Source organism: Exophiala spinifera, assembly GCF_000836115.1.
Source record: "Exophiala spinifera strain CBS 89968 unplaced genomic scaffold supercont1.3, whole genome shotgun sequence".
NCBI classification, from domain to species: Eukaryota; Fungi; Ascomycota; class Eurotiomycetes; order Chaetothyriales; family Herpotrichiellaceae; genus Exophiala; species Exophiala spinifera.
The window spans coordinates 691,988-713,289 of NW_015622515.1; the positions used below are offsets into that span (position 1 = coordinate 691,988).

At 52.0% G+C, this 21,302-nt stretch overlaps 7 protein-coding genes across 7 annotated transcripts; 3 read left to right on the forward strand and 4 right to left on the reverse strand.

Moving 5' to 3' along the window:
- Positions 1–99: 99 nt before the first annotated feature.
- Positions 100–1,778, reverse strand: PV08_03989 (chaperone DnaJ; the record flags this gene model as incomplete). The annotated part of the gene is made up of 2 exons (XM_016378338.1): positions 100–301; positions 349–1,778. The coding sequence occupies 2 exons, from the start codon at positions 1,776–1,778 to the stop codon at positions 100–102; spliced, it is 1,632 nt and encodes a 543-aa protein (XP_016237015.1).
- Positions 1,779–2,209: 431 nt separating this feature from the next.
- Positions 2,210–5,579, forward strand: PV08_03990 (ATP-dependent protease La; the record flags this gene model as incomplete). The annotated part of the gene is made up of 2 exons (XM_016378339.1): positions 2,210–5,326; positions 5,415–5,579. The coding sequence occupies 2 exons, from the start codon at positions 2,210–2,212 to the stop codon at positions 5,577–5,579; spliced, it is 3,282 nt and encodes a 1,093-aa protein (XP_016237016.1).
- An 804-nt stretch (positions 5,580–6,383) lies between these two features.
- On the reverse strand, positions 6,384–7,835 carry PV08_03991 (uncharacterized protein; the record flags this gene model as incomplete). The annotated part of the gene is made up of 1 exon (XM_016378340.1): positions 6,384–7,835. One exon carries the CDS (start codon positions 7,833–7,835, stop codon positions 6,384–6,386), a length of 1,452 nt encoding a protein of 483 aa, XP_016237017.1.
- A 635-nt stretch (positions 7,836–8,470) lies between these two features.
- Positions 8,471–10,511, reverse strand: PV08_03992 (uncharacterized protein; the record flags this gene model as incomplete). The annotated part of the gene is made up of 4 exons (XM_016378341.1): positions 8,471–9,619; positions 9,696–9,923; positions 9,983–10,053; positions 10,118–10,511. The coding sequence occupies 4 exons, from the start codon at positions 10,509–10,511 to the stop codon at positions 8,471–8,473; spliced, it is 1,842 nt and encodes a 613-aa protein (XP_016237018.1).
- A 2,888-nt stretch (positions 10,512–13,399) lies between these two features.
- PV08_03993 (uncharacterized protein) lies at positions 13,400–15,534 on the forward strand (the record flags this gene model as incomplete). The annotated part of the gene is made up of 6 exons (XM_016378342.1): positions 13,400–14,118; positions 14,171–14,341; positions 14,398–14,538; positions 14,590–15,069; positions 15,125–15,176; positions 15,244–15,534. The coding sequence occupies 6 exons, from the start codon at positions 13,400–13,402 to the stop codon at positions 15,532–15,534; spliced, it is 1,854 nt and encodes a 617-aa protein (XP_016237019.1).
- Positions 15,535–17,003: 1,469 nt separating this feature from the next.
- PV08_03994 (uncharacterized protein) lies at positions 17,004–17,930 on the forward strand (the record flags this gene model as incomplete). The annotated part of the gene is made up of 1 exon (XM_016378343.1): positions 17,004–17,930. One exon carries the CDS (start codon positions 17,004–17,006, stop codon positions 17,928–17,930), a length of 927 nt encoding a protein of 308 aa, XP_016237020.1.
- A 1,794-nt stretch (positions 17,931–19,724) lies between these two features.
- PV08_03995 (uncharacterized protein) lies at positions 19,725–19,919 on the reverse strand (the record flags this gene model as incomplete). Its single annotated transcript, XM_016378344.1, has 1 exon — positions 19,725–19,919. The coding sequence occupies one exon, from the start codon at positions 19,917–19,919 to the stop codon at positions 19,725–19,727; it is 195 nt and encodes a 64-aa protein (XP_016237021.1).
- Positions 19,920–21,302: the final 1,383 nt, after the last annotated feature.

A 21,302-nucleotide genomic window follows, 5' to 3' on the forward strand; every position in this document is an offset into this window, starting at 1 on the left:
GCTCTAGATGGCATACACCCCTGGAGGTCATCATCATCGCCGTCGCTATGAAGTATAAATTCAAGACTGAGAAACGGTGGACACGAAGAAAGGAGGAATCTACCCAGATCCTGACGCCTTCTTCGGCTCGTCATCGTCCTTCGAGTCCGCCTTGTCCGCCTTGCCCTGAGAGCCTTTCTCGTCAGCTTCCAGGTTGTCATGTTGATGGGTGAGTCTATGCCATGCAGATTTGAGGAAGCCCTCGTTCTTGTGATCTGCAGCCTTGTTGGATGGTTTCGAGTTGGTGTCCGAGGATGTCTCCCTGAACGAACGGTAAGCACTTTTCAACAACCAACCAAGCGGACTTACTTTTTGAAAGAGTCGATGTTCATAATCCTCTTTGCGGTCTTGTCGCCCATCTCGTCCGCCAACATTTCCAAAAGAGTTCGCTGGTTGGCGGATAGATATTTGGGCATGTTGACCTTGAACTCGACCCTCAGATCACCTGAAGCATCCCGCCGCCCACCAAGGCGCTTCATGCCCTTGCCAGGTAATGTTATCTTGTCACCAGTACCAGTTCCGGTTGCGATCTTCACCTTGACCTCCCCATCTAATGTCGGTACCGTGACTTCGCCTCCGAGAAGAGCGGTAGTAAGAGGTATTGCAGCGGTATAAAGCACGTCCGCTCCATTCCGACTGAATCTTGCATCCGGTGCTACACGGATGAAGACGTAGAGATCTCCGCGGACACTTCGAACATTCGCTCCCACGGCCGCACCAGTTGGGGCCGCATCACCTTCTCCGGAAACTCGGAGTCTCATACCATCTTCAACTCCTCCCGGAATGTCGACTTGAACCGTCTTCCTTTGTCGTATTACTCCATTGCCAGCACAAGTATCGCACTCTGAACCCCTGGGAATGGTCACGCCGCTTCCTCCACAAGTGGAGCACGTACTCGACATGTGAAACCCTTGTTGCATCACATGTACGCGAGTCCCAGTGCCGTTACATGATTTACATTGTTGCTTCTGGGCTCCTTTTTTCATTCCACTGCCTTTGCAGGTGCCGCATTCAACAAGAGGCGTAATGGTGATGTTCTTAGTTACGCCCTTCGCAGCGTCCATAAACGATATGTTGGTCTGAACTTCAATATTGTCTCCTTGTAATATCTCTTCTTGGAAAGGGGATCTTCCTCTTCGGCCACGACGACTACCCCCAGTAAAGGCACCAAAAAGGTCTTCGAAATTGAACTCGGCTCCGAATCCTCCACCAAAACCACCAAAAGGATTTCCCCCTGCGGCGCCTCCGAAGGGGTTTCCGCCGCCTGCAGCACCGGGGTCGAAACCAGCGCCCTGATCGAAAGCTGCTGCTCCAAATTGATCATAAGCAGCCTTCTTCTGGGGGTCGTTTAACAGCTCATAGGCTGACTGAGCATCTGTAAACTTCTCCTTTGCGCCAGGGTCTTTGTTCGTGTCCGGATGATACTTCTTAGCCATAGCATAATAGGCCTTCTTGATCTCTGATGCAGTCGCGCTCTTCCCGACACCTAGAGTTGCGTAGGGATCTTTTGTCGCTTGAAATGCCGAGGTAGCGGAGAAGAGTCGTACGTGTGGTGAAGAACATCGTGGAGAACGAGAGCACGGAGGAAGGCGTGATGAAGGTCTCTTAGGGACTGCTGAGTTGTAGAATGCCCTTGTCTGAGCTTTGCGTGTGAGGCTTGCGCTTGGTTGCGGGCATGGTATTGAAGACCTGATTAATCGAGGAGCCGAGTTGGCCCAGGCGGCGCCGGCCGCACTCATCTGGATGGGGTTGCTTTCAACCAAGAGTCGTCTTCACGTTAAGGTATCGTGTATCACAGGGATCCAAATTGTACAAATGCAGGACATCAAAATAGTTCGTCAGAGGAGATGCTTCCCGCTTTGAGCATCGGGAACATTCTCGTCGCTTTTCGCGGCTCTCCGAAATTTTGCTCGGCGCAGTTTCCTTCTTTGCCAACGCCGCCTCTAGTGAGAGAGCATGATCTATTACGCATGCGAAGTGGCACCTGGGTCGAGCAGTGAGGTCCTCCTGCACTCAAACACGATTAGACACCTTCTCTTCCTCTCGGGCAACAGCTGTCCTACCGTCTAAGATCTCCAGCTAGGACCAGGACGACCTTGGAACGAATTGAGCTGTTGGACACCTGCGAGCTCTCTCCCTTTATCTCCGGACTGCTCATTTGCCGCAGAGTATGCTCCGCGGTCAAGCAGTATCATGGCGAACAGCCCTCCGGACGGGCCAACGCACCATATGTAGAGATTGTCGGCGCCAACTCCTCCAGAGAGGAGGTCTATATGCTTCCGCGACCCCTCCAAATCCCTCACCGCGACCTTTTCTGAGCACCCGATCTGGATTACAAATACGAGAGTTCTCCTCCCATCCAGTCCGTCGAAAAGAGAAACCCCCGGAGGACGAGACATCACCTCAGCCGGAAGGTGCAGACGCGAAATCAAAAAAGATCGAGAATGAGTTAGACGAAGCACCGCAAACCGAGGACAGTGCCGAAGCGAAAAGATCGCCTTCCGAGCCTCAACCTATACCCCAACCTTCTAGCGATGGGAAGCCTGCAGCAGGCGGAAATGGCGGAGAGTCTTCAGGAGGCGGACAAGGCTCCGGAAGCGGTGGTGACGGCGGCAAGCGAGGACGAAAGACCACTCAAATATCGAAGCCTACTGTGCCGGAGATATACCCTCAAGTGATGGCAATTCCTATTGCCAAACGACCTCTTTTTCCAGGCTTTTACAAGGCAATCACGATCAGGGATCCAAATGTGGTGGCGGCTATTACAGAAATGATGAAACGAGGCCAACCGTACGTGGGAGCGTTTCTGTTCAAGGACGACACTGCGGATAAGGACATTATTGAGAAGATCGACGACGTCCACGATGTCGGAGTATTCGCCCAGATTACCAGTGCATTTCCTGTGCATGGAGATGACCAGAGTTTGACTGCCGTACTATATCCCCATCGTCGGATCAAGATGACCGCCCTTCTACCTCCGTCCACACCGGGAGAACAAGCTCCGTCAACTGTTGAAGTCCAACCTGTTAAGGAGGGCAAACCGAAGGCAGAGGCTGCCGAGAGCAAAGGCGATGTGGTGGCGAGCTTCGAGGAGCCCAACAAAGAGCAAGCACAAGCAACACAACTGAGCGTCTACGAGCCAACTGCATTCCTCCGAAAGTTCCCTGTGTCTTTAGTCAACGTCGAGAATCTCGCCGAGCAGCCGTATGAGAAAAAGAGTGACGTTATCAAAGCTCTTACGGCAGAGATTGTCAATGTCTTCAAAGAAGTTGCTACCCTCAATCAGCTTTTCAGGGATCAGATATCTGACTTCAGCATGTCTCAGTCCGCAGGCAATGTTCTTGAAGAGCCTGCGAAGCTGGCCGATTTTGCTGCTGCCGTTTCTGCCGGCGAGATCGATGAGTTGCAGGACGTTTTACAGACAATGAATGTTGAAGAGCGCCTGCACAAAGCACTTGTTGTCCTGAAAAAGGAGCTCATGAACGCCAAACTTCAGAACAAGATCACCAAGGATGTGGAGAGCAAGATTCAAAAGAGGCAAAGGGAGTACTGGCTCATGGAGCAGATGAAGGGTATTCGGCGAGAGCTGGGTATTGAATCTGATGGCAAAGACAAGTTGGTCGAAAAGTTTAAGGAGAAGGCACAGAAGCTTGCCATGCCGGAAGCCGTCAAGAAGGTGTTCGAAGAGGAGCTTAACAAGCTGGCCCATCTCGAGCCTGCAGCTTCAGAATTCAATGTCACGAGAAATTACCTTGATTGGATTACCCAGATCCCATGGGGCCAAAGAAGTGCTGAGAATTTCGGTATCAAAAACGCCATGACCGTACTTGATGAAGATCACTATGGACTGAAGGACGTCAAGGACCGGATTCTTGAATTCATTGCGGTGGGCAAGCTTCGCGGCACGGTCGAAGGCAAGATCTTGTGCTTCGTTGGGCCACCTGGTGTCGGCAAAACCTCAATTGGAAAATCGATTGCTCGAGCTCTGAACAGGCAATACTACCGCTTCAGCGTTGGTGGTCTTACTGACGTTGCTGAGATCAAAGGCCATCGTCGAACTTATGTGGGTGCCTTGCCTGGTAGAATAATACAGGCCTTGAAGAAATGCCAAACGGAGAATCCTCTGATCCTCATCGATGAAGTCGACAAGATCGGTCGTGGCCACCAAGGAGATCCATCGTCTGCCCTACTCGAATTGCTCGACCCTGAACAGAACTCAAGCTTTTTGGATCACTACATGGATGTGCCCGTTGACCTCTCCAAAGTTCTGTTTGTCTGCACAGCTAACATGACGGACACCATCCCACGCCCTCTCCTTGACCGTATGGAACTGATTGAGCTCAGCGGCTACGTTGCTGATGAGAAAAAGGCCATCGCCGATCGATACCTGGCGCCGCAAGCGAAGGAGATTTCCGGGTTGAAGGAGGTGGACATTAAACTCGACGAATCTGCCATTGAAGAGTTGATTAACAAATACTGCCGCGAGTCAGGGGTGCGCAACCTCAAGAAACAAATTGAGAAAGTATACCGCAAATCTGCGCTCAAGATCATTCAAGACCTGGGTGAAGATGTCCTTCCAGAGTCAAAAGCGCTCACTGAAGAAGGCAAAGCTGCGCTCGAAGAGAGCAAAAAGGACGACTCCGATGTCAAGGACACCCCCGAGAATATTGAAAAGGAGACAACAGAGCAACCGCGTGTTGCGCTGAAAGTCCCTGATTCAGTACATGTGACGATCACAAAAGACAATCTGAAGGACTTCGTCGGACCACCGGTCTTCACATCAGACCGTCTGTATGAGAAGACGCCACCCGGTGTCGCTATGGGCCTGGCTTGGACTAGTATGGGTGGTGCTGCACTGTATGTTGAATCGATCCTGGAATCTGCGCTGTCACACTCCAGCCGTCCTGGACTCGAGCGTACGGGCAATCTGAAACCAGTCATGAAGGAGTCAACGTCGATTGCGTATTCATTTGCTAAGCACGTCATGGCAACCCAATTCCCCGAGAATCTCTTCTTTGACCACGCCAAGATTCATCTCCATTGTCCCGAAGGTGCTGTTCAGAAGGACGGCCCGTCCGCCGGTATCACCATGGCTACGTCTCTGCTCAGCCTGGCAATGAAGCAGCAGGTCGATCCAGCGCTCGCCATGACAGGTGAACTCACCGTTACCGGAAAAGTGCTCCGGATAGGTGGACTACGTGAGAAGACAGTGGCAGCAAGACGTGCGGGATGTTCGAAGATTTTGTTCCCCAAGGACAACTGGGGTGATTGGTGTGAACTGCCCGAGGTGAGTTAGAGTTACCTTCTTCTTTGCCCTTTCAATTTTCTTTTGTTGTTTGTCGAAGCACTCGCATGCTGACCATTGGTTTGAATAGAACATCAAAGAAGGCATCGAAGGCCACGCGGTCGACTGGTATAGCGACGTTTTCGACATTGTTTTCCCCGACGCCAAAACCGAAGTGATCAACAATTTGTGGAAGGATGCCTTAAAAAAGTCCAAGGACGATAAAGAGAAGGATAACGATGAAGAAGATGGTTGATTGAGTGCCTCTCTAACCCTACGCACTCTGAAAACGCACGGCACCAGTTGATACTGCTGAAGAGAACATCCAATTCGAACAGAGGCATGCTAGAAGCGGATTTGGCATGTGCCTTGACGCCCAGAGGATTTACGTTTAGAGCGGGCGTTTGGTACTGGTGTTCCGAGTCATCAACGGCATTCTTACGCGGGAGTATTTACCATCTGGCCGCCGATCTCACCTTGACCCGGCGCCGTGGCACTTTTATACCTGGATATGCTCGATTCGATACACGCCTTTAGCATCTAAGAGAACAGTCGCCTCAAGTTCTAAGATTTTAGTCGTGGCCCATGCATATTTGGAGTCGAGTGCGGATGAGTTTGGTGTGTTCTTTTCGCATCTTTCCTAGCTCTCCATCTGTGGACGATGTGGGAGTACGTGTGTCTGTGTGTGTGGCAATGTATATCATGTTTCAACAAAAGGTTGGGATTAGAATCTTCGCTCTGCCACCTCCCAACAATTTGGGGGAGTGGTTGTAGAATATGATGTGGTCTTGGAGAATGAAAGGCATTCGATTGTTAGATATGGAAATATGCATCATGGCATGTAGCTAGGTATCTACTGCCTCTAGGGAGTAGGTATGTTTGCTTGTCAGACGTAGAACACGACTACTCATCTATGCCTTTGATTCGGCTTCTATGCTAAAACTTGATAGACCTCCAAGTTAGAGACTGTGGGCTCCATGCATTTCGCCTCTGTACTCCTGTCTCTGCTCCCGTACCTAGTAATTCGTATCGCGTAGTTCATCCTTATGCTGCCTGGCACTCATCCGTAACCGCCTTCATCTTCATCATCATCATCACCTTCTTCTTCTTCTTCGTCGGACGATATAGGAATTGCATCCTCTGAGCCTCTAATGATGGCGTGTCTATAGCTTCTCAGCAATGCCGCTTCGTGTGCGTCGAGAATCATTTCGTCGTCGTCGTCATTATCTTCTTCCTCTTCCTTCTTTATAATGATTTCTTTCTCGAGCGTCGGAAGTGTCGGCAGTTTGGGTTCGGCGTGGACCGACGCGTCGGCCTTACCGTTCCTCTCGTCGCCGTCGCCGTCGCCGTCGTCGGTTTCCTCCTCGTCTTCGCTGTCGGCTATCTCTGTGGCCTTGCGCTTCTTCGGCTGAGGAGGCTGTGATATTTCGTCGGGCAGGAGAGGGAGATGGATCTGTGGAGGGCGACGCTGTTCCTCGGTGCCGTGGAATGCGTTGAAGATGTCCTCTTCCTCTTGATCGTGCGGTTCGGGGGGATGCAATTGTCGCAGACCGTCTGCCAGAATGACAAAAGCCACCGGAGGCCCGCGGGTTTCCTTCCGGCCCAGGCGCTGCACTTCGGCATACCGAAGCGCTCGCGTTTCAAGCTTGGACAGTTGGGGCTCCTGGTCTTTGTCTGGGAAATCGCGGTAGAGCATGATTCGCGTGTTGATGGCCGTATCCCATGCTTGGCTGGACAGCGCTGGCTTGAGCATGGCCTTCTGTCCCGTCTTCAGGCTGATGGTCGAGTTCGTCAGCGCCAGTATTGCGAGACGTCCGAGGGTTGCCATTTTGGACATGGCCGCCCCGAGGCTCTCGATGATCTGGAATCTCCGCCCGGCGGCTCGTTTCTCGAACTTCTCCTTGACCACAGCTGGCGCCCCGGGCTTCAGGTGTTTTGCGCTTCGGGAGAACGAGCCAAGGATCAGATTCGACAGGTCGTCCACTACGATCAAGCTTGTCTTGCTACCGGGGAGCGTCTGGCTCGGGTGTAGGAAAATAGTAAGAAGCCTTGGTAGAGAGTGTGCTTCCAGGTACGTGAATCTCTCGCTGACCAGAGTTGCGGTGTCTGGAGGATTAAGAGCGCCCGGAGGAGACAACTTGGGGTCCTGGGTTTGCCGGTGACCAGCCATCAACTGGCGAAGCCTGTTCGGCGTGAGTGGCGAGCCACAGTTGATCCACAGGACATGAGATTCGTCGTGGGTGGAAGTCATCGCGTTGGTGGCAACTTGAAGCCCGAAGGCCGTCTTGCCCACTCCTGGAGGGCCGAAGATCTCGGTGACACATCCTCGTTGGAGCCCTGGTGTAGCCAGAGACAGTTCGTTGGGTAAGAGCAATCCATCCAGGGTTGGGAGGCCGGTTGAGATGCTTTTCGCCTTCTCGGACGCAAGCTTGAGAGCTTCGACTCCTGATACAGTGGGCAACCGATGCTGAGTCGGCGAGAAGTTGTGGACATCAGGTCCGGGATCGTCCATATTGAAGGGGATTCAATGCTGTCCATGGCATGTTGGGCATCAGCTCAGTTCTTTCTGCAGGTCTATCAGATAGATGGGTATAGGAAGCAACAGCGCCTTGGAAGCAGCTGTGGCAAGCGATCTCTGTTTCTCACAGTCAAGTGTAGTCGCGTATGACTTTACTCGATCATACTGGGGAATACTTTTTCCTTCTCGGCGACAATTCACCATCAAAACGAACGAAGCACGAGCAACGACGCGTCGATTTCAAATGACACTAATCGAGGTTGAATGACATGAAGCTAACCCACTTGGGCAAGCCTCGTATGCTTTTGTCGATTTGCGCTTCATTTGCCATACTATGATGCAGGTACCTCGGGCGGTTCTTCTGCCTCTGCCACCCAGTGTCAATCGTGGATGTGTTGTTTAATGAGCGCATTCTCTTCTACCGTGTTTGTTAACGATCAGGACAGCGTTGCGCTTGTCATGGCACGCTGATTCAGGGGACCAAGGTCAAGTGCAGGCATGCCTCGCCGTGCCCACGCACAGACTCGTCGATTTCGGACGCTGGCGAACAGCGGACAGCGGTAGCAATGTGGAGGGTACAAGCTCATAATGCCGTCTACAGTCTGGACCATACATTGTACCTCTCAACCTCACAGCGGTCGATGTCCACCTCGAACACGAGTGTGCGTACCATTAATATGCCGGCACCTAGCCGAACGGACAAGTCCTTCTCCAGTTCTCCCCTCGCAATATGTACCGCTTCTTCCATTATCATGTTCAAGTGTTAGTAACGGCGGGTCTCGACAACCTTGCTGCTGGATGTTACCTGACGCTGATGCTGTAGCGTGGGCATCCTCTTCAAGTCGTCTGACAGCAGCTTCAAGCTTCCCACCCCAGAAGAAGCGTCCCAGGATTTCTCGCAGGTCATCCCACGATTGCACCTCGGGGAAAGCGTCCCAGAACTGAGCCATCAGCTGCGTCCCCTTCTCTGTCGGCTTGTCCTCCTCGTTCCAACTATCGATAAGAACCCACCAGATCCACATCCAGCAGTGTCTCTGAGATTCCGTGAGGGTCTGGCGGTCCAGTAGCACGATTTCCCCCGCCATCAGCGCACGCGGCCCACTGTACAGTGCCAGGCCCTTGTGGCAGACTCTCTGCGGAGCGAACTCGTTCGCCGTGTACAGCATGAGCGCGAGGCAGAGGTACTTCTCCAGGTCCAGACCGGCGCGGGAAATTGCCGGACAACATTCCCAAAAGTCGCTGTATCGGCCAACCTGCCAAACTCTGCCGGTGGTGTTGTCATTATTGTTATTGTTATTTTTATTCCTTTTGCCATGGTGCTGCTCGCTGTTGTGGGCCAGTGACGATTGTTCCGTCCGTGCGTCGTCGATACGGAGGAGGAGCTGGATCGTGTTGGAGTATAATCGTGTCTGAACAATCAGATTCTGAAACCCACGCGGCAATCTCTGGAGATCGATACTGAGATTGGCCTGGAATTGACCGGGGCTAGTAAGAGGTGGTGCCTCGGGTAGAAACTGTCGAGTGTTGTAGAAGAAAGGGTCGGCGGTAGCGGCGGCTGCTGCGAGGGCGGCAACAGTGGTCGTACTCGTCGTCGGGTCGGAGAGCGGGCAGGGGTAGAAACATAATGAGAGGGGGATAGAGCAGGGAGGAGCGAATTGCAGGGTCAGTGCTTTGACGAAGCCTTGAGAGCCGGTATTTTGAAGACCGCCGCGAGTCTTCATCATTTCTATGATTCTCTGTCGGTGGATCTGGTATCCTGCATAGTCACCTACGGCACGCTATAACGATCAGTCGTTAGTTCAGTGCTGCAAAAACTTCGGTCCGATGAGCCTTGTAAAATGGGGAGGCACATACTGCATAGGATGCTAGGCAGACGATGGCTACAAATGTAGCATCGTCGTTCTGGTCGGGGTGCTCGGATAGGAGTTTCCGCAACAGTACTATTGCGGCCACCGTGTGCTGAAGCGCATTTTGAGAGGAATTGGTCTGTGGAATCACGTTTCCCACCACCAAATGCAACAAGGCAAATGCAGCATGGTATAGATATTGAGCTGAGGAGCTTGCAACGATTTCGAGAAAGTACTACCAGAAATGCAGGTTGAGCAAAAACCTTGTCTCCGAGGCAGAAAGGCGGCACTTACCAGGCAGTTGACATTGCTGACTTGGAAGATGTTGTAGACTGGAAGGTTGTTTGGGACAAGGACTCGTATGACTGGTTTGGTGATTAGTTTACGTTCCGAGTTTGAAAGGATTCATTTGTGATGCGAGAGCCGTACAGTATTCCATAGCCCGATAGAAATTCGGTGGATGCCGCTGGCCATCGATCGATAGCTTTGCAGGAATACTGAATTGTTTGACCTGGACAACAGCGGCCTTCAAAAGCGCTATAACGGTCCGGGGACTTTCAGCGTCTTCAACTTCATAGCCTTTTTCGACGGGTGATTGTTCAGGGCCATGAGGAAATGGGTCTAGACGGACTTTGGCAGACTGCAGAACACGGGCCTCTCGTCGAAGATTCCTCAGTCTTTCTGACTTTGCCCACTTTCTGTAGACACTCGATGTGTGGGAGCCCACGGCGAATGCTTCTGCTCGGGTGCGGCTGAGGTTCGTCGCATCTCTGTTGACAAACAGAAGCGGAGGTCCTGGATCGGTTTGGCTGTCTTGACCCATTGCCTTCGTGTTCCTTCATACCTCAAGATGCGGATTTGGCGGTCGCTGGTCTGGTAGGATCTTATCGAGGGCTGCAATCATGTTTCCGGCTCATGAGATGAGTAGTGGCGTTTGGGGTTTGCTGCTGACCAAGAAACGCGCAGAGAATTAGGCACAGCCCCCAAGGGCCAAGGAATATTAATAATACAACAGCGTTGCGTCCTCGTAGATGCTCGAAAGCGGCCGAAGTAAGAGGAGCCCAGCAAAGTGCTTGTGAAGCGGACTTGTAACTCTGTTCTGGAAATGGAACCCCATCCCTGATTCGCCGAGAGTGTTCGGAAACGCAGCATGTTTTTTCCGGTGAGACGCAGACGAATTATTCAGCGAATCAGCTGATAACTCAGCAACGACACGGGGGGTGGTGGTGGAGAGATACCGCGCGATCGGGGGCGATTCCCGGGAGATCAGGGGCCAAAGGGGCCACTGGTATTACTTCCTGGTATGCTCCGTATAGACGTTTCGTTCTCTTCCCTCGCAAAGGCCACCTGGATCCGGAAATACGGAGTCGCTGAGTGCCATGTCCCGCTGATGCATCTGCTTCGTAAAGACACCAGCACCACTGGTACCACTGGATCCTATAGCTAAGGCAAGGAGAAGCCGCTAAGGCAAGGAGAAGCTTTGGCGGGTCCCAACCATCCCTAGGTACTTTGGCTCATTTGATGTTTTTCGCTGCACATTCTCACTTCACTTTCACTATCCTGTTCATTCATTGCTGTAATATTTTGTATCGCTGGAAGAGTCTGCGCCACTGTATCAGTGTCCTCGACGACGTCAACCTGGGATGGCTGCCGTACACTCCAGTACGCCAAGGTACTGCGCATGGCATTACCCTTGCTACCTCCCCCTGGAGGGGCTCGCTGCCTTTTTGAGGGAACACGAGAGCGGCCCTGCTTACGGACCATAACTTTCAGAACTTGACCACAAGTGTGATGGGCCCCCGCCATGGCATTACAGAACGCCTTCCTACGTGACGAGCGAGATGGCGAGATGGGTCGTCGATGGAAAGCTGCTTCTTCGAACAGTGAACAGTTTGGAAGTGTCTTTGCAGCAACCCTTGCCGGACCAGCTCGACCAGCTGGCTTACATTGGGTGTCTTCATTGTATTCATGTTCCAGCTCTCGTCATGGACGCCATCGGGCACTTTGTCCGGCGCATGTTCGGCTATATTTTGCTCGCGAGGGCGAAGGCGGGATGAGATTCTATTGTCGTACTTCTACAAGCCGAGATCTCGAAGTTCTGTATAATAAGGGCCTTGGTAACATCGGCAGGCTTAACAACGTACTTCCACAGCGACACAGATGGCTACATTGTTGGGACTGGAGTTATCCCAAGGACCCGAAATATCGGTCTGTTTGCGACTATATCGGTCCTGACCACAAGCGTAGTCCTATCCAATCTCTTGTCACTGACGTCCCCCTGCAGCCACACTGTACCATTTCAGATCGAAGTCACAGCAGTCGCTGACACGTATTCTCTGGGATCCCGTTCATTCTCGGCGGTCATCTTGGTCACGAACAAGACAGAGAAGTCGAGAATACACAGGAGTGCTGCCTTTCGTGTCAGCAAGTTGACCTTGATGTACCCCGATAGTCTTCATCAACGCCCATTATTGAAGGAGTCAAGACCCTTGGGCCGAAAGCAATATTGTCTCTGGTGCCCCTAGAGAGTGAATCTTGATACTGCCTTCGGCAACGAGTATCGTCCTGAAGAGCCGCCCGTCAGGAATTGATGTGAGAGATGCGGAGCGATAGTCTCAATTCACAATCTGACGGTTTGTTCTGTGAATTGGATTGGTCGTTTTAGGTTTGCAGGAGTTATCGTCACACACAAAGTGCCACTTCACAAGTCTTTATTGGCTCGAGCTATAACGAGCTGTTGACTCGGCCCGGAAGCAGCTGCAGACTTCAAGGACCTGGATATGCGTGTCAGGTCATATGGTAAGAGACTGACAGTGACCCGAACATGGCGAGCTCGCTTCGGTCACAGCATGCGATCAGGTGCGGATTCTCAGCCTGCATTGGACGTTTACCGTTTATGCATTGTCGACTCGGTATTCACGACATCGTAGTCACAAATCTGAACTGCGGATCCTTGTCCATCACCCAAGAAATCGTGGAACGACTCTTACATGATGCGCATCTCTCAGCTTGATAAGACAGGCCCTCCTCGTACCAATACTGATGGAGCTGCTTATCAGGAGTCTTGTCATATCAACTTGGCATCGAAAAACTTCGACTGGCCCATTCGCGTAAGAAGAGGCGACGGCCAATCATGTTCAAGCTCGGCATGACGATGAGGCTCTGGGCAACAACTTGACATCGGCAAATCTCAGGGTTCATGAGCTTCTTGCAAGAATCAACCCTGGGCACACGACCATTCAAGAGTCCAGGGCCATGGCGCCGAGACTCTTCACGGAGGCCTCCTACGCCTTGGAGGCATCACTCTCGTGTGGGAGCGGCCGTGATTCCTATCGATACATCTAGCTTTTCATCGAGGAGCTCAAGCCATGTCGAAGTATTTATAGAGGGCGCTTCCAGCCTCTCGTCACGAAGGCGACCATGCGACGTCAGCAGATCGAGATCAATCTTGACGATATCTTGAGCTTGGTGAAGGCGACCTTGATATACAGCAGATCTTTCCCCATCTCGACAAACCGGGGACTTATCTAGGAGCATCTCTCAGCGATCTACAGTCGATAAGCGAGAGCATATTTTTCCCTTCTGACGTTGGTTGATACCTACGAGAAGGGATATAGAGGTGGCTTTGCCAGCGCTTGACTTTGCTTCCATACTGGAATATCCTCACAAGCTCTTCACAACTCCATCGCCTTCAGTTGTCTCATCCTCACCATGGAGCCTGACCGTATCGGACCCGACACCACGCCCAAACGTCCTTTCATGGACAGGGCCAAGGATGTCCCACGCCGTATTGTTCGAGGGCTTACCACAAGGGACGGTCTCATCGGTGACTACGACTATGCATTCCTTTTCAAACCGAGCCTGCCGTTTATGAAGAAATCGAAGCAAATGGCGCCATTCTTCGCCTTGAACGACAAGATGCCCATCATGCTGGCTCTCCTCCTTGGATTTCAGCATGCCCTGTCCATGTTGGCTGGCCTGATTACTCCACCTATCATCCTGTCGGGAACTGGCGGCGCAAACCTGCCAACCGAGACCGCACAGTACCTTGTATCAACGTCATTGATTGTCTGTGGTATTCTCTCCTCGATCCAGATCACACGATTTCACATCTTCAAGACCCCTTACTTTATCGGCACTGGCATCATCAGTGTGGTCGGTACCTCATTTGCTACTATCCCAGTTGCGCTGGGAGGTTTGGCCCAGATGTACGAGTCAGGTTACTGTCCTACCGACAGTGACGGGAATCGTCTTGCATGCCCAAGAGGCTACGGTGCCATCCTTGGAACAGCTTGCATCTGTGCCCTCCTCGAAATCTGCCTTTCATTTGCACCTGCCAAGGTGCTGAAGAGGGCTTTCCCTCCACTTGTGACGGGACCTACTGTGGTTCTCATTGGTATCAAATTGATCGAATCTGGCTTTGCGAACTGGTGCGTATACTCGACTTGCCCATTCGAAAGTGGTTATACTGATGGCAAAAAGGGCCGGAGGCTCCGGTACCTGCAGATCACGGCCAGAAGAAGGCCTCTTTCAGAACTGTCCTAATAACAATGCGCCGCACCCCTTACCTTGGGGCTCAGCGGAATTCATTGGTTTGGGGTTCAGCGTCTTTGTCACCATTATACTGTGCGAAAGATTCGGCAGTCCGATCATGTATGTCGGCTTTAGTTCACGCTCGAACCACCAAACGCTCATACTAACGATCACAGGAAATCATGCGCCGTCGTCGTCGGTCTGCTTGTTGGATGCATCATTGCTGCAGCTACGAACTATTTTGACGACTCTGGGATTAAGAGCGCGAAGGCTGCGTCCTTCATCTGGGTCGAGACCTTCCCGTTGTCACTTTACGGGTGAGTCCATCTGCCCTTGCGGCGATTGGTTCTATGCTAATCCATACTTAGTCCTATGGTGTTACCATTCTTAGCAGTATTTCTCGTACTCATGATGGAAGCCATAGGAGATATCACTGCCAGTTGCGATGTGTCTCGCCTTGAAGTCGAAGGGCCGCTCTTCGATTCTCGTATCCAAGGTGGTGTCCTCGCCGACGGATTGAATGGAATGCTCGCCTGCCTTTGCACCATCACACCAATGTCAACTTTTGCTCAGAACAACGGAGTCATCGCCCTCACGCGGTGTGCCAACAGGAAATCCGGATACTGCTGTTGCTTCTGGCTTATTGTCATGGGCATTTTCTCGAAGTTTGCTGCTGCTCTCGTGGCCATTCCGTCGTCGGTCCTCGGCGGCATGACTACGTTCCTATTCTCTGCGGTCGCCATCTCCGGTGTTCGTATCATCTCGACTGTACCTTTCACAAGACGCAACCGATTCATCCTGACAGCAGCCATGTCGGTGGGTTTTGGCGCCACATTGGTCCCTGAATGGTAGGCATATCCTCCCTTCAATGACAACGCCGGAGTACTTACTTGACATGTGCAGGTTCAATTATGTCTTCACCTACGAAGGTGACAATTCCGCTCTGCGAGGCTTCGTAAGTTTTTTCCCCAACCAATCTAATTGACATGAAAAACTCGTGCATGTGCTGATTTGGTCTCCAGATGAACGCCATAGAACTCGTCTGTGAGACCGGCTTTGCTGTCACTGCATTCTTGTCTCTGTTCCTGAACCTATTCATACCGGAAGAGGTTGATGACGACGTCGTCGATACCACGGCAAATCGAGTGGACGCAGCAGATGACAGCAAGGAATGGGAACGCATCCGAGGCCCGGGCCACGCAAAGTCTCTACGTCAGAGCGACGACCACACGTCAGCCAGTCCTGACGTCGAATCGAATCTAGGGCTGCAGCAGGGCCGAGTCGACAAGATGCAAACCAGCAAAGATGAGTAGAAAAGACAAGCTGGGGTCCTAGCACAATATGTTGATGCCTGCTTGTGTGGAGACTTCATGCAAGGTCTTGAAGACAAAGCATTGATGAGAGGGACCTGTCATGAGAATGATCCAGACCGCAGCCAAGAAATGCGCCATGAAATTCGAGCATTAGCGGTCTTCGTAATATAGGGGTAGCAGTGCCAGCAAGAGAGCCGCGGCCTCCATACGGTCTCCTTGGGTCGGGTGGAACGAGGCTGCCAAGGGTGATAGTAAAGGAAGAAACACTTCTTCAGCATAGTTAGTACATGATGATATCAAAGTCGTTGGAATGTACGGACTTCGTTGGATGTCTCATGCCGCGCGTATCAAACCCCTTGTTGCGTCAGCCTTATTCTCACGTACATGAAGGAGATCGACAACCAGATCACACCGGCCTTCGTTCTGCAAGCTGTCCTGAGTATTTATTCGTCAACTCCCGGCTTCCCGTCAGATGCATAAATTGTAGCAGCCTATAGAAGGGCATCGAGCACTGATCGCTGTGGCTCAGAAGAGCGCCGTACGTATGTGCTTCGTTTTGAGTGCGCCCACCAGCCTTGGCTGTGTCCCCTGAGGCCCGACTCGACCCCTGTGCACCACACAGGTGGATTGATCCAAGTGATACGAGATCTTGCCAATGTAGATCGCGAGCCAGGATGAGCACAGCATAGACATACCAAGGCATTCCAAGCATTGAACAATCTGGAGAGACAACCTTGGCACCGGCAGAGAAAGGTGGTTTGAGGGCTTGGTAGTTGTGCTATGCCCAAACAAGGCCCCCCAGAGGGGCACTTGGCGCCTCTAAGCACCGCCTAGAAAATGCCACTAGAGCCCCAGAGCGCCGGCTCTCTGCGGGTCCCGGGAGCTGCAGCTTTACCGAGCTTCAGGCGGGTCCAAGTGGACTCACTAGGCGGCAAATTCCTCTCTCCGCCGCCGTCACCACGACCCATCACATCGTTTCTCTCTTCACCACCACCACCAGACAATCCCCAAGTTTTCCCGTGCTCCAGGTCGTTTTTAGTTCCAGCCTTGGCTGCATTCCCCTCCGAACGCCGACCTCCCGTCGTCCCTCGATCACAACACCCAGACAAGAAACCGATCCTTACGTTCGCAGTCTCTTCCTGTCCTCCCTCCCTCCTCTCTGAACGCTCCCATCCCAAATGCCCATTGTCCCGACATGAATCCTGTCGCGAGTGAGCTTGGCTCTATCTCGAACCGTTACTGCAGCTTGTGCCTTTTCCCTACCGGCGCCTCAACAGACGCCCTACAATCGGCGCGGAGAGAAGCAGCACCGCGCTCTGCAATGGTCCATTGGCATATTTCTCGGTGACCAAGCCTCGAATCCGATGTAACGACATAGCCGACGCTTTTGCTCTCCCTTGTGCTTGAGTAGAGCCCTCCGGCGACCCCCTCCCCCCACCTGCGAAGGTGCTGGACATCCTCCCGCAGTCATGTTCGAATGTTTCAGTAGCAATGACATCGAACCTGTAGACGAGTACGATCAGATTCCATTTGGCCTCAAATGGCGCATGCACTGGGGCAAGAAAGAGACGGATCCCGCTACAGGCGAGGCGGTGCTCAGGCTGAGCAACACCAAGATTCTCAAGACACACTGCATAAACACCGAGTACCAGGCTCTCAAGCTCATAGATCGCCACACGTCAGTTCCCTGTTACAAAGTGCTCGCCGTGTACAATAGACCCGAGGGCAAGGTGGTCGAATATGAGGCATACCCGGGAAAACCTCTAGAACAAGCGTGGCCTGGGATGTCGGCACATCAGAAGAACAAAGTCATAGCCGACCTAGGTCGATTCGTCGAGCAGCTGCGGAAAATGCAACCACCCAAACAATGCGTGGTCGGGGATGCTACGTTGGGCGCTGCACTCGATCATCGATTTGGCTCGGGCAGGATAGGTCCCTTTTTCTCCATCGCAGCGTTTCAAGAGTTTGAGAGAAGAGGGCACAAGCCGCAAGATTTCCCCGAAAGTGAGGTGCAGAAGGTGCATGTGCCCCCGAAGCCCTACTCGCTCAAGTTCACGCATGCCAATCTCTGCCCCAAGAACATCCTGGTCGACGAGGCTGGAAGAATAGTGGCGCTGATCGGTTGGGAGTCGTCTGGGTGGTATCCGGAATATTGGGAGTACACGCAGATGTGTCACGCTACGCCGAAGACGATGGGCGATTGGCTCGATGCCATGTGTCAAGTCGTGCCTCGATATGACCAAGAATTGATTTGCGAGGAAGCTTTACGGGCGAGATATAGTGGATCAGTCTATGACTTACCACGGAGTATACGAGCCCCAAGTCCATCGCCAAGTGAATTGAATGCCGAACAACGGGAAATCGACGATAAGAACACCGAATCTACAAGCGGATGAGTATAGAGAGGCGAATGGCAGGGGGGTTATCGCCGGGTTTATTATTTGTTGGGGAGACTTTGTTGGTGTGGCTGAGAATTATCAGGGCTTGGGATTCTGATCGAAGATGAAATTCTCTGATCTCGAACACAGCTCGTCACTTTCAGCTTTGGTGGTACAGATGTCTTCGGATAGGTGGTTTGCGAATGCCCGGACAGGACGAGAAAGGTCTGAGATTTTGGCAGTTGCTGTCAGAGTGTTGCGGCGACTTTGAGGCATTGCAGATCAGATGTCTGCCTTACCAAGGCATGCCACGCAACGATTTATTCAACGACACCACACCATCCGTCCTACAAATAGGTACCTGGTCTAGACTCGTGGGACTCTCGGGACGAGTACCCTTAGACATTCTGAATACCTACCCAGGTATTACTGAACACATGGAACGAATGGATTTTTTTGGTTCTTGGTATGCACGAAAAAGTGCAACTGTGAGGACGGCAATCAGCATCTAGTCTAGATAGTTGTATTCGAACGTCTAACTAGAGTATGAGTTATGTCCAGAACTCACAGCCAAAATGGTAACCTTGAATGCTTGCAAAGTCTGTTTGCGAGTAAGATGATGTTTCCTAGAAGTACTTTTCGTGTGTGTGTGTGTGTGTGTGTGTGTGTGTTTTAGTTTACATGTGAAGAATGAATGCGACGTGGGTGTGAGAGAAAAACAATGTTGTGGGAGGGGGGGGGGGGGGGGGGGGGGGGGGGGGGGGGGTTACCGGGGCAAGGTACGCTTTTAGTATATAGCCGTATGTTTCAGCAAGGTATACTTTAACTAGTACATCTAGGTACTTGTACGTTTCAGAAGTCGACGAAAGGATGGAAAACTTCAAAAGGTGGTGTGGTATTTACTTATTAGCATGATACCTACATGCGGAATGCCAAGGTAGGTGGTGCTGAGGTGAAGAAAGGGTCTATCTGTGTATACTTGATGTAATACCACGAGTTGGCGTTGTTCAAGCAAAAGGCAAAGCATGCGTGCCAAACCGCGTCTTTCCTTCCCTCTAGTCTCTTTTCTTGTTTCGTTGGGTTCTGGTCTATATAACACTTGGTCTCTGGTCTCTGGTCTCTGGAAGAATGAATGGATGGAATTGAAATTCCTCGGAACCGTGACACCGAAATCTTGGGGCCTGAGGTCCTCTCGATTCCGCTCTCGTTCGTACACATACACACATACAACTTTCATCATTCATCCTGTGCGGGTTCACGATGTGGTGGTGGTGGTGGGCCAGAATGAAGGACTGAACTGGACTGAACTGAACTGGATGGACTGGACTGGATGGGCAAGGGTGGGTGCCGGAGTGATAGACAAGTCGATGTCTGTAACGAGGGAGGAAGCCCTGGGGGTTAGATATCATTCCCGCGCAAGCACAACGTGCTCAGTGAGTGAGTGAGTGACAGGTCACAGTGTCGACTTTTGACCTCTTTTCGTCCCTCTTTCTTTCATTACTCGTCGTATACCTCGCAGAAGAGCATGAAGCGAATGCATTCGTCAGGGGTGGTCTTCGTACGTCGCATCGTCGTGGCGCGACCATTGAGCAAAGTCCTCCGTTCTGGCCTTTGACTTCTAACCAAACCACCAACGCCCCCAATGTAGGGGTACCGGGCAGTGTTACCAAGTAGTAGAGAAACTCGTGACGGTAGGTAAGAGTAAGCCGAGGGTTGTGAAAATAACAACATCATTCTCTCCAGCAGATGCTTCGTTTTCCTTCAAGTATGCATGCGTGCGCGCCTGTGTGTGGGCGTGGCGGAATGACCCAATCAAATCTTGACCGACGTGGTTCTTGCGGTCGCTGTCCCAGAGAACCTCGAGACTGGGTTCCAGAACTCTTCGCGTGGAGACTCGGCGAGCCATCTCTTCATGCAGGCTGTTCTGTCGCCGTTGACGTTGACGTTTTTGGTGTGGGACGTCGAACCAATGTGACGAGGAGCGGCGATCTGCTTCTGGATGTCCATTTCTGCACCGTGACCGTTGCGACCTGCACGACCGCTTGTGCTTCCGCTCTTGACGCTTGCGGTGCTGGATGATGGCAGCTCTCCTGTTCTTGTTTGGGGTCGCGCGGCGCTAGTCACTCCGTAGAAGGCCAAGGTCGATGATGGGCTGTTGTTCAGTACGCCGACGACGGCAAAAGTAAAACAGTAGCCAAAAGTTCTTTGCAAAAACAGAGACGACTTTCTCGAAGAGCAATTGAAACGTGTCGAAGTGTCAAGGCGCGTTTTCCGTGGCGATAGATAGTTCTTGGTGATCGATTACCTCTCAAAACGCACGCCCACCCTCCAAAGAGAGGGCGGATGGCGGTTTATGTATATTCGCATTTTGTAGCGGTTCGACAAAAGTTCGTCTCGGTGGAAAAAGTCTATCCCTTTTGTATCGTCATCTCGTTCACTTACCTATCTAAGTAAAAGACACCGTTGGGTTTTTTTCTGGTTCTGCCCAAAATACGTAAGCAGAACTTGACCAGGGGAAGGTCAGAAAGAGAACTGCCCGTCTCGTCAGTCTCAACAGCACGATGTCTCCGTAACCCGAATCCGGGACTTTGCGTTGGACGTTCGGAGGCTGGATGTTTGATTTGACCCAGGTGATACGTGGTGACCCTCTACCTTGGACCTAGGGTTGACAAAGGTCCCCCGTGCACGAGCCAGCGCGTTTATTACTTACTATTGTTCAACCTGCCGTGCGGAGGGGGTGGGCAGGGACCACGGGAGGAAGAGGGTGTGTGAGTGGGCATGAGTGTTAGTGGTGCCTCATAAAGTCGGTGGGCTGAAAAACAGCGATGATGCCAAAAAGCTAGCTTTTGAGAAACAAGATACAGAGGTGAATGAGGGAGGTGCGAGACCGAGTATCAGAAAGTCTGAATACCAAAACATGTCCGGACACAGTGGCCGTTTAATGATTCTCGGTGCGTTCGGGAAGCGAAAGTCCCTGCGGGCAAGTCAGACTTTCGTTCGTCGCAGCGAGTTCGACTGCCCAAAGCAGCCGAGTGGGGCCGACCGAGGTTGAATATGTGGATACGCAAGGCACCTTGAGTAATGGATTTTTTGGGTCACCACAACGGTTTGAATAATATCTTGCTTAAATGGGTGTGGCCTCGCTTAGTGATGGCTCTACGCGATACCGTAATGTACAGGTCTTGCAGCTCGCCAGGAGGGACGACGGAGAAGGGATTTTTGACCCTGCAAGAGCCTCGTCGAGTCTATTTCCGCCGGTACAACTTTATCCATCACTCAGGCATGCAATACTCCGCACAGTTAGGTACTGTAGCTGTACTAAAGTGAGCCCCCAGGGTGTTTCCAGGGCTCTTTCAAAGTGAGGCTGTTAGCTTCGCCAGGGAATGGTTC